The sequence below is a fragment of the Somniosus microcephalus genome, chromosome 3, assembly GCF_052327205.1.
Source record: "Somniosus microcephalus isolate GS21.2 chromosome 3, FLI_Smic_1.0, whole genome shotgun sequence".
In the NCBI taxonomy this organism is placed as follows: Eukaryota; Metazoa; Chordata; class Chondrichthyes; order Squaliformes; family Somniosidae; genus Somniosus; species Somniosus microcephalus.
Genome location: NC_140989.1, coordinates 369,105,877 through 369,118,332, shown reverse-complemented (window position 1 = coordinate 369,118,332; position 12,456 = coordinate 369,105,877). Strand labels below are relative to the sequence as shown.

Genomic DNA, 12,456 nt, shown 5'->3' with positions numbered 1-12,456 from the left:
GGCCATTCAGCCCCTCGAGCCTGTGCCGCCTTTCAATGAGGTCATAACTGATCTGTATCCTAACTCCAATTACCTGCCTTGGCTCCATATCCCATTATAACGTCGGCGAGCAAACATCTGTCGATCTCAGATTTAACACCATCAATTGAGCTTTGAATCGACTGCTTTTTATAAGAGTCCCACACTTCCACCACCCTTTGTGCGAAGAAATGTTTCCTATGTTGGGTGATTGGGCAAAAACATGGCAGACGCAATATAACATGGATAAATGCAAGGTTATCCACTTTGGTGTCAAAAACAGGAAGGCAGATTATCTGAATGGCAATAGATTGGGAGAAGGGGAAGTGCAACGAGACCTGGGTGTCCTTGGGCACCAGTCGCTGAAAGTAAGTATGCAGGTGCAGCAGGCGGTTAAGAAGGCAAATGGTATGTTGGCCTTCGTAGCGAGAGGGTTTGAGTACAGGAACAAGGATGTCTTGCTGCAGTTGTACAGGGCCTTGGTGAGACCACATCTTGAGTACTGTGTGCAGTTTTGGTCGCCTTGTCTGAGGAAGGATGTTCTTTCCATGGAAGGAGATCAGCGAAGATTCACCAGGCTGATACCTGGGATGGCAGGAATGACGTATGAGGAGAGATTGTGTCGATTGGGCTTATACTCGCTGGAGTTTAGAAGAATGAGAGGGGATCTCATTGAAGCTTATAAAATTCTGACAGGACTGGACAGACTAGATGCAGGAAGGATGTTCCCGATGGTCGGGGAGTCCAGAACCAGGGGTCACAGTCTAAGGATAAGGGGTAAGCCATTTAGGACAGAAATGAGGAGGAATTTCTTCACCCAGAGAGTGGTGAACCTGTGGAATTCTCTACCACAGAAAGCAGTAGAGGCCAATTCATTAAATATATTCAAGAAGGAGTTGGATATATTTCTTGAGGCTAAAGGGATCAAGGGATATGGGGAGAAAGCAGGGACCGGGTACTGAATTTGGATGATCAGCCATGATCGCATTGAATGGCGGAGCAGGCTCGAGGGGCCGAATGGCCTACTCCTGCTCCTATCTTCTATGTTTCTATCTTCTCTCCTGAATGGCCTGGCTCTGATTTTAAGGCTATGTCTCCTTGTCCAAGACTCCCCCGCCAGCGGAAGATTATTCTCTCCATCTACCTTATCAATTCCTTACAAAATCCTAAAAACCTCAAATCAGCGCTTAACCCACTATATTTCAGGGAATACAAGCCTAATTTCTGTAATCTCTCCTCGTAATCTAACCCTTGGAGCCCTGGTAACATTCTGGTGAATCTAGGCTGCACACCTTCCAAGGCCAGTATATCCTCTCTAAGGTGTGGTGCCCAGAACTGAAGGAGGAGGGGTTTACCGGCAAAGTGGTTTAGGGACAGACCTCCAGGGTTCAGAAGTGGAGTAACACAAGGAACTACATCCCAGGGCAGTGGAAATCTGCAACTGTCTCCCTCAAAAAAGCTGGAGATCAATTGAAAGTTTCAAAACCAAGATTGATAGAGTTTTTGTCAGGCAATGGTGTTAATGGATATGGAGCCAATGTGGGTAGGTGGAATCGCAATACAGATTCGCTACAATTTCATTGAATGGTGGAACCGGCTCGAGGAGCTGAATGGCCTCCTCCTGTTCCTATGGTGGTGGAGGGTCCGGGTGAGATACGGACCTAGAAGATATCTCACATAGGGTGGAGCAAAGCCATGGAGTTCTGTTCTGTTCCTGCTTTTCTTTATGAACCCTGCATTGATAATCCAGTGCCATTTCATACACCATGATGCGGTCAAGTAATGTGGCAGCTTGGCTCAGTGGGTAGCACTCTGACTCAGAAGATTGTGAGTTCAAGCTCCGCTTCAGAGACTTAAGAACATAATCCAGGCTGGCAGTCCCAGTCCAGTACTGAGGGAGCGCCGCACTGTCCGAGGGGCAGTACTGAGGGAGCGCCGCACTGTCCGAGGGGCAGTACTGAGGGAGCGCCGCACTGTCCGAGGGGCAGTACTGAGGGAGCGCTGCACTGTCGGAGGGGCAGTACTGAGGGAGTGCTGCACTGTCGGAGGGTCAGTACTGAGAGAGCGCTGCACTGTCGGAGGGGCAGTACTGAGGGAGCGCTGCACTGTCGAAGGGGCAGTACTGAGGGAGCGCTGCACTGTCGGAGGGGCAGTACTGAGGGAGCGCTGCACTGTCGGAGGGGCAGTACTGAGAGAGCGCTGCACTGTCGGAGGGGCAGTACTGAGGGAGCGCCGCACTGTCGGAGGGGCAGTACTGAGGGAGCGCCGCACTGTCGGAGGGGCAGTACTGAGGGAGCGCTGCACTGTCGGAGGGTGCTTGAATTAAACAGAGGCTCTCTCTGGCAGCTCGGATCGGTGCTTAAAATACTATGGTCCTGTTTGAAGAGGAGGGAGGTTCTCCTCGTGTCCTGCCCGACATTCCTGTCTTGACCGATACCATGTCACTGCTGTTTGTGGGATCTTGCTGTGTGCAAATGGCTGCCTCGCTTGCTGACATATCAACAGCCATTGAGATGTTTCTGAGAGATGTGACCAGGTCTTATTGAAGAGTAAATCACTCTTTCTTCTACAGTATTGTCGCCCCTTAAGTTAGGAAGCTCAGTAAGTTGTGACGATGGGAGCAGGAAGTTACAGGAAACTTTGGTTTATCCGGAGGTTAACTGTCCGGAATGCTCGAGCCACCGGCAAAAATCAGGAGCCATTTCGTTAGGTTTTTTTTCTTTTTGTTGATTTTTTTTCCACCAGTCAGGCTCTGCAAGGTCTCGCTGAAGCTGTTGCTAAGCTACAGAGACGCTTGCAAGGTACGGCCGACTGTTTAGAAGCTGTTGCTAAGCAACAGGGTTTGTTGCCAGATACAGAGCTCAAAATCTCCGTATGTTTCAACATTAGCGCTGGTTTGTCTGGTGGTTTTGATGGGACGGCAACAGCTCGGTCCCGTCGGTGCCGGATAGCACAAAGTTTCCTGTATAAGGGTCACAGACAGAATAATTGAGTGGACAAAACTACGATAGATGGAGTTCAACGTAGGGATGTGTGAGGTCATCCACTGCGGACCAGAGAAAAGCAAATTGGAATATTTTCTTCACGGTGACAGAGCAGGAGCTGTGGAAGAGCGAAGGGATCTGAGTGTCCGGGTTCACAAATCACTGAAAGCTCGTGGACAGGTACAAAAAGTAATCAAAAAGGCAAATGGTTCGTTGGCCTTTATCTCGGGGTCGGATTACAAAAGGGGAGGAAGTGAAGCTTCAGTTGTTCAGAGCTCTGGGTCAGACCCCATCTGGACCCTGCATTCAGTTCAGGGCCCCGACCCTCAGGAAGGATAGACTGGCCTTGGAGGGGGAGCGGCCCAGATTCACCAGACTGACACCGGGGCTAAAAGGGTTAAATTATGAGGACAGGTTGTATTCTCCCAAGTTTAGAAGGCTGAGGGGTGATCTGATCGAGGTGTTTAAAATGATAAAGGCATTGGATAGGTTAGATAGAAAGAAACTATTTCCTCTGGTGGGGGGAGTCCAGAATACGGGACATAATCTTAAAATTAAAGCTAGGCTATTTAGGAGGGAAATCAGGAAGCACTTTTCCCACACAAAGGGTAGAGGAAATCTGGAACTCACTCCCCCAGGATGTTGGGGGTCAATTGGGGCTTTCAAGACTGGGACCAATGGCGTTCTGTTGGGTAAGGGTATCGAGGGAAATGGATCAAAGGCGGGTAAATGGGGTTGAGGTGCAGATCTGCCACGATCTAACTGAATGACGGAACAGGCTCGAGGGGCTGAATGGCCTCCTCCTGTTCCTTCTCAGCCCAGGTTCACGAGTGGCTGGGAGCAAGGAACTCAGTCGACCATCTCACCCAAGGCCGGCATTCCATCGACAAAGAACAGGAGGCACAGAAGGGAAAACAGGAAAATGGATCCAAGAAATTCTTCGAATCTGACAGCACAGAAGGAGGCCATTCGGCCCATCGTGCCTGTGCCGGCTCTTTGGTCGAGCTCTCCAATTAGTCCCACTCCCCGCTCTTTCCCCACAGCCCTGCAATTTTTCTCCTTTTCAACTATTTATTCTTTTGAAAGTTCCTGTTGAATCTGCTTCCACCGCCCTTTCAGGTAGCGCATTCCAGATCGCAACAACTCGCTGTAAAAACATTCTCCTCATCTCCCCTCTGGTTCTTTTGCCAATTCCCTTCACTCTGTGTCCTCTGGTTACCGACCCTCCTGCCACTGGAAACAGCTTCTCCTGATTTACTCGATCAAAACTCGTCATGATTTTGAACACCTCTATTAAATCTCCTGTGTCCTGGGGCCAAAATTTATCCCTCAACCAACATCCGTAAAACATATTATAATTTATCACATTGCTGTTTGTGGGAGCTTGCTGTGCGCAAATTGGCTGCCGCGTTTCCTACATTACAACAGTGACTACACTTCAAAAAGTACTTCATTGGCTGTAAAGTGCTTTGGGACGTCCTGAGGTCATGAAAGGCGCTATATAAATGCAAGTCTTTAAGAATATAAGAATTAGGAGCAGGAGTCGGCCATTCGGCCCCTCGAGCCTGCTCCTCCATTCAATGAGATCAAGGCTGCACTACCTCAACCCCCTGCACTATCCCCATATCCCTTGATTCCCTTAATATCCAACAATCTATTGATCTCTGTCTTGAATATACTCAACGACTGAGCCTCCACGGCCCTCTGGGGTAGAGAATTCCAAAGATTCACCACCCTCTGAGTGAAGAAATTTCTCCTCATCTCAGTCCTAAATGGCCGACCCCTTATTCTGAGACTGTGACCCCTGGTTCTAGACTCCCCAGCCAGGGGAAACATCCTCCCTGCATCTACCCTGTCAAGCCCTGTAAGAGTTTTGTCTGTTTCAATGAGATCACCTCTCATTCTTCTAAACTCCAGAGAATATAGTCCTAGTCTACTCAATCTCTCCTCATAGGACAATCCCCCCATCCCAGGAATCAGTCTGGTGAACCTTCGTTACACTCCCTCTATGGCAAGTATATCCTTCCTTAGGTAAGGAGACCAAAACTGTACACAATACTCCAGGTGTGGTCTCACCAGGGCCCTATATAATTGCAGTAAGACGACTTTACTCTTATACTCAAATCGTCCTGTAATAAAGGCCAACATACTGTGATGAAATATTCCATTCATTACTCATCAGTATTTCTCTGCCTGTGACTGTGGTTGGTTTCAGTTTCATTTCCATTGTATTGTACTGTGTGTAGGGCTCCGCCCATACCTGGCTCCTATGTAAGCTGGCCCAGCCTGCAGCACATCCAGTACAGCAGACCTCTGGATGGAAGATACATTCTCCTCTGTGTGTTACCTTCTAAGTCAATAAAAGCCTTGTTTTGTTTCGCTAACATCGAGTCTCGGATTTATTGAGGCACATCACATACCATTTGCTTTCCTAATTGCTTGCTGTACCGGAATGTTAACTTTCAGTGATTCGTGTACAAGGATACCCAGGTCCCTCTGAACACCAACATTTCCCAATCTCTCAACATTTAAAAAATACTCTGCTTTTCTATTTTTCCTACCAAAGTGGATAACTTCACATTTCTCCGCATTATATTCCATTTGCCATGTTCTTGCCCACTCACTTAGCCTGTCTATATCCCCTTGAAGCCTCCCTGTATCCTCCTCACAACTTACATTCCCACCCAGCTTTGTATCATCAGCAAACATGAATTTGGTCCCCTCATCCAAATCATTGATGTAGATTGTGAATAGCTGAGGCCCAAGCACTGATCCTTGCGGTACCCCACTAGTTACAGCCTGCCAATCCAAAAATAACCCCTTTATTCCTACTCTCTTTATTAACCTTCTCTGCTCTAAGGAGAACAATCCCAGCTCCTCCAGTCTCTCCACATAACTGAAGTCCCTCCTCCCTGGTACCATTCTAGTAAATCTCCTCCACACCCTCGCTGAGGCCTTGATGTCCCAATCTCTGGCTCTGCCACTAACCTGTCGATGGAGGTTTTCAGTTTTCAAACTTTTAACGCGGGAAGAAGAAACGAAAACGGACGCGAGATAAGAATTTATTATTTTTTATTCTTTGTTTAAATGGCACCCACCTGCTTCCAGAAGCTTCCCTTTGTACACGCAGAGATTCTCACCGCCGCAGTGCTGCTGGTGAACCTTGACCTCGTCCCTGGCCTCCGCCTGGTCGTACGAGAGATGCAGGCGCTTACCGCGGTAAACCATCGTGATCAGGGCGTTGCTGTGTGCGGCGGACCGGTGCGACTTAGGAGCGTCCTACAACAACAACAACTTGGACTTATATAGCGGAGTGAAGATTGGCACCGCTGTGTCAGCCAATGAGTTACAGCCGGGGCGGGATTTGTCATTTTAATTTATCCATGAAATAGTCTATTTACTGATGAATTGCAGCAAACAGTGTCTATTTACTGATGAATTACAGCAAACAGAGTCTATTTACTGATGAATTGCAGCAAACAGTGTCTATTTATGTCTGATTTGGGAGCTGGAGGACCCCAGTGTGATCCACAGCGACCACATCTGCAGTAAGTGTCTGCAGCTCGAGGAACTTCGGCTCAGAGTTGATGAGCTGGAGTCCGAGCTTCGGACACTGCGACACATCAGCGAGGGAGAAAGTTACCTGGACACTTTGTTCCAGGAGGCAGTCACACCCCTTAGGTTAAATACTTCAAATTTGGTCCGTGGTCAGGGACAGGAGGGTGCGACTACGAGTGAGGCAGGTATGGGGATCCAGACAGTAGCATTGGAGGAGCCTCAGCCCTTGCACTTGTCCAACAGGTACAAGGTTCTTGCAGCCGGTGTGGACGAGAGCAGGGACTGCGGGGAGGATGAGCAAACTGACCACAGCACCGTGGTACAGGGGGCCATTCAAGTTGGGGGAGCAAAAAGGAATGTAGTAGTGGTAGGGGACAGTATAGTTAGGGGGATAGATACTGTTCTCTGCAGCCGAGAGCGTGAGTCCCAATGGCTGTGTTGCCTGCCAGGTTTAAGGACATCTCCTCGGGGCTGGAAAGGAACTTGAAGTGGGAGGGGGAGGATCCAGTTGTCGTGGTCCATGTAGGAACCAATGACATAGGTAAGACTAAGAAAAAGGTTCTGCTGAATGAGTTTGAGGAGCTAGGATCCAAATTAAAAAAGCAGAACCACAAAGGTAATAATCTCTGGATTACTACCTGAGCCACGAGCAAACTGGCATAGGGTAAATAAGATCAGAGAGTTGAATGCATGGCTCAAAGACTGGTGTGGGAGAAATTGGTTTCGATTCATGGGGCACTGGCACCAGTACTGGGGAAAGAGGGAGCTGTTCCATTGGGACGGGCTTCACTTGAACCATGCTGGGACCAGTGTCCTGGCGAATTGAATAACTAGGGCTGTAGAGAGGGCTTTAAACTAAATAATGCGGGGGGGGGGGGGGGGGGGGGGAGGGTTCAGGTGGAGGGAAATGTAGAAAGTCAAAGAGAAAAGAAAAGGTAATAGTGCAAGGTCGTGATAGGGGTAATGAGAACCAGAGTGTGACAGGAAGAGACAGAGCGTACATACTTAAGAGTGCACCAGCAAATAGAGTCAGGAGTGCAGAAAAATGGTAAAAAGACAAAATTAAACGCTCTTTATCTGAATGCACGCAGCATTCGTAACAAGATGGATGAGTTGATGGCACAAATAGAAATAAATGGGTATGATCTGATCGCCATTACAGAGGCGTGGTTGCAAGGTGACCAAGGCTGGGAACTGAATATTCAGGGGTATTTGACATTTTGGAAGGATAGACAGAAAGGAAAAGGAGGTGGGGTAGCTCTGTTAATAAAAGATGAGATCACTGCAGTGGTGAGGAATGATATTGGCTCAGAAGATCAAGATGTAGACTCAGTTTGGGTGGAGATAAGAAACAGTATGAGTAAGAAGTCACTGGTGGGAGTAGTCTATAGGCCCCCTAACAATAGCTACACTGTAGGACAGAGTATAAATCAAGAAATAATGGGGGCTTGTAAGAAAGGTACTGCGCTAATCATGGGCGATTTTAATCTTAATATAGATTGGACAAATCAAATTGGCAAGGGTAGCCTTGAGGACGACCTCATAGAATGTATTCGGGATGGTTTCGTAGAACAATACATTGTGGAACCAACCAGGGAGCAGGCTATTTTAGATCTGGTAATGTGTAATGAGACAGGATTAATTAATGATCTCATTGTAAAGGATCCTCTAGGGAAGAGTGATCATAGCATGACTGAATTTCAAATTCAGTTTGAGGGTGAGAAACTTGGGTCTGAAACTAGTGTTCTAAACTTAAATAAAGGCAATTACAAAGGTATGAGGACAGAGCTGGCTAAAGTGGACTGGGAAAATAGATTAAAGGGTAAGACGGTAGATAAGCAGTGGCAGACATTTAAGGAGATATTTCATAACTCTCAGCAAAGGTTTATTCCAGTGAGAAAGAATGAATGTATGAGAAGGATGAACCATCCGTGGCTAACTAAGGAAGTTAATGATGGTATCAAATTGAAAACAAAGGCATACAATGATGTGAAGATTAGTGGTAGGCCAGAGGATTGGAAAATTTATAGAAACCAGCAAAGGATGACTAAAAAAATAAAAAAAGATAGATTATGAGAGTAAACTAGCTAAAAATATAAAAACAGACAGTAAGAGCTTCTACAGGTATATAAAAAGGAAGAGAGTAGCTAAAGTAAACGTTGGTCCCTTAGAGGATGAGACTGGGGAATTAATAATGGGAAACAGGGAAATGGCAGAGACTTTGAACAAATATTTATGTAGCCAAGTGAGGAAAATGCAGTGAATATTTAAGTCCACTAGATGGCGCGGTTCATTTTCCCCTTTAGTAATTTGAACAAGGAGAAAAGGATTATGGGTAGGACCATGTGATGCCAAAGGAACCTCCCCTTTCTTCATAGCCTCCATTTTCTACATCCAGCGTGAGAGATTTCTTGAGGGAGCTGGGGTGAATATGACTTTTGAAATGAACTTATTCTGTGTTTTCTTGTAAGATGTAACAAGTGATAGTGGGACATAAGAATGTATTGTACTATTGGTTTTGTTTTGTATAATGAGTGTTAGCTAACTAACTAACTGCACCTGTGGTTTGCCTCGTGTTCTGTTCTACAGCAAGCCACTGCCGTATTTTATCGACTGTGTTTTCTTGTATTTGCCGTATTTCCGTCTTTTCCGTATTTTATACAATTAAATGTGGTTTTATGTATTTACAACTACATCCTAAGCCTAGAACCCAAGTTATTAATTCAGAATAAAAAACCCCAGAAAAAAGAAAGTTCTGTGTCCTGTGCTGCTCCATTTCGCCAGGCTACACATTTTGGTACCAGGAGTGGGGTCTGTTAGCTTGGAGTTTCTCAGGCTCGGTAAAGAAAAAATACATAAAATACGGCAGTGGGGGAAGAGCGGTGTGGTGCCAAGTGGACCTGGAGACGGACGGAGAGTGCTGCCTGGGGTTGCTAAGGAGGACCAGACCAGACAGACAGGATCCAGAGGGCGCCAGGACCAATCTGGGAGAGGACCCATCAAGGCACCGAGGAGGGACACCATTGGAGAAGAATCGTCGCAGCTGCCATCCCATTCAGTGGCTTTCAGGGACTTGTGAACTGAGTCAAAATGTTAGAGTCTCCTGATGAGGAGGTTGGAGCTCACACTTCGGATGTTGAGGACAATACCTCTAGTGTGGGTGAGGGCAAACGGATAGATGAACTCAAGTCACAGATTTCAGAGTTGAAAAAAAACCATGACCAAGCAATGGCAATTATTGCCACTCTAGGTAATGGGGCAACCAAGTCATATGTGTATGTACCCAGAGAGCGTCAGATCCAACCATTCAGTGGTGAGGTATCTAAAGATAGTCGTTCAGTTAATGAGTTCATTGAAGAGGTTGAAAGTGTACTACGAGCTAGAGATCAGACTCCTGCAGAGCAGGTAGATTTCATTCGATCTTTGTTGAGGGGGGCAGCCCTACAGGAAATTAGGTTACGGTTGGGTGGAGAGTCTAAGCAGCCCAGTGACCTGTTCAGTTACCTAAGGGGGGCTTTCACCGAAAAACGCAGTGAGTCCCAGCTGTTAGAAACTTTCTATGGACGCAAGCAAGAAGAGGGTGAAGATTTCCTAGAATACTCACATGCACTCTCTCAGATTATTGGAGCTGTGGTAAAGCAATCACCAGATGCTGTGCCGAACACAAAACGGGTTGTCAGAAACAGATTTGTTGATGGTCTTAGAGATCCCTCGCTCCGGAGAGAGTTGCGCAAGTTTGTACGAGGCAACCCCCAGTCTACCCTGTTTGATGTACGTGAGGAAGCTGTCTTATGGTCCTTAGAAGACCAGCCCTGTAGCACTAAAGTTGCAAAGAGCAAGAATGTAGTGTGTGACAGTACGGGGAGGGATCTTCAGTGTTGCGCCATTGGGGTACCAGGCAGCCAGGCTGTCACTTTACAGGATGTTCTTAAAGTGGTGGCGGAGCAGGGTAAAGCTATCGGGGAACTAACAGAGGCAGTACGGGGTCTTGCTCTACAGAAGGAAAACACTGGTAATGACAAGGTTGGGAAACCTAGAGCCAAGCCAAAGTTCACTGATGAAGGTCAGCCTATTTGCTTTAAGTATAACGGGGCGGGACACATTGCCAAACAGTGTCCTCAGAAGCACGAGGTAGCAAAGACATCCGCCGATACCGGCTGGGGTGCAGGAAAACTAGCTCCCTCGATTGCCATGAGCCGGGCAATGCGAGGAAAACCTGCAGGCTCTCAGAACAGTACTTGTATTCGTGACAGATTTCTTGACCGTGCAATAGGTAAATGTCCAGTAGTAGATCTCAAGATTGGGGGGGTTACTGCTAACTGTTTACTGGATACCGGGAGCCAAGTCAGCACTATTACTGATGGTTTTTTCAGAGAGCACCTACTTGGGAGGGATGAGGATATGCTGTCTACAACCGGGTGGCTTAAGATCACTGCCGCCAACGGGTTGGACATTCCCTACTTGGGCTACCTTGAGTTAGACGTTGAAACTATGGGCATAACCTTACCCGAGTGTGGTTTCCTGGTAGTCAAAGAGCATCAGCAGTCACAGCCTGCAGCACCAGGTCTTATTGGTATGAACATCATCAGCCGATGCAGACAACTAGTTCATGCTGAGTTTGACACTACTCTAGGGGGAAAGTTAGATTCAGATTGGAGGGAAGCATTTCAGCAAGTACAACAGTGTAACATCACTCCAAAGTCATCTTCTGTCCGTGTAGCTGGTAGGGGTTCTGTACATATGCCTGCATCTTCCATAGCTACAGTCTATGTAAAGGGACTTAAAACTCAGTCAGGTGACAGCACTAAAATGCTGTTGGAGCCAGGTAACACACCATTGCCCGGTGGCCTGGTAGTTGTCCCCACTCTAGTTGAATCAAAGGGACATTTATTTCCAGTGCAGGTGGTAAATTTCTCTGAGGAGGATGTGTGGTTAAGCCCCAGGACCAGGCTTGGTATTCCGACTCAGGCAGAGTGTGTAGACAAGGACTCCTGTGAGGTGCGATTTCAACGCATCTCCGCTGACACAGAGGAAGTAACTGTTGGCAGAAAAGAAGGACAGATGACAGACCAAGACATTCAGTTGCTTTTGGACAAACTACACATAGGTGGTACACAGGGCCAACAAGCAGAGTTAGGTGCACTTTTAGCCAGGTATTCGGAAGTATTTGCTTTTAAGGATGAGGACCTAGGCTACACTGATAAAGTTGAGCATGAGATTAGCTTGGTAGATGACGTACCAGTTACAGAGCCATACCGTCGTGTCTCACCTACACTGTACAAAGAGGTGAGGGACCACATCACTAAGCTTCTAAGAAAGCGTGTCATCCAGGAGAGCAATAGTTCATACGCTTCACCCATAGTGGTAGTTCGTAAGACTGATGGAGACATACGACTATGTGTTGACTTTAGGAAACTAAACTCAAAAACCAGACGTGACGCATTTCCTTTGCCCCGCATTGACGAGAGTTTTGATGCCCTTCATGGTGCAAAGTTCTTCTCGACCATTGATCTTGCAAGTGGGTACCACCAGGTTGCTGTTCGTGAAAGTGACAGGCCTAAGACTGCTTTTACAACTCCTTTTGGCCTTTTTGAGTACCTCAGAATGCCTTTTGGTGTCTGTAATGGACCTGCGACTTTTCAACGACTTATGCAAGCGACTATGAGCGACTTAGTGTTCCACATCCTATTGGTGTATTTAGATGACATCCTTGTGTTCTCTCAGACCTTCCCGGACCATTTAGAGAGGCTTGAGACAGCTCTAAGACGACTGAAAGAGACAGGCTTGAAAGTAAAGCTTGAAAAGTGTCACTTCCTGCAGCAGGAAGTCAGGTTCCTTGGGCATCAAATTTCAGGGAGGGTATAGGGACAGATCCAGAGAAAATTGCCGCCGTAAA

General features: G+C 47.1%; 1 protein-coding gene across 1 annotated transcript in view; it reads right to left on the bottom strand.

Annotated features, from left to right (window-relative positions):
- Positions 1-12,456, bottom strand: part of erich3 (glutamate-rich 3) — a 114,087-nt gene that overhangs the window by 32,119 nt on the left and 69,512 nt on the right. The window contains exon 8 of the mRNA XM_085978364.1: positions 6,101-6,281. Within this exon, the coding sequence (XP_085834490.1) occupies positions 6,101-6,281 (181 nt within the window). The remainder of the gene's footprint in view (positions 1-6,100; positions 6,282-12,456) is intronic.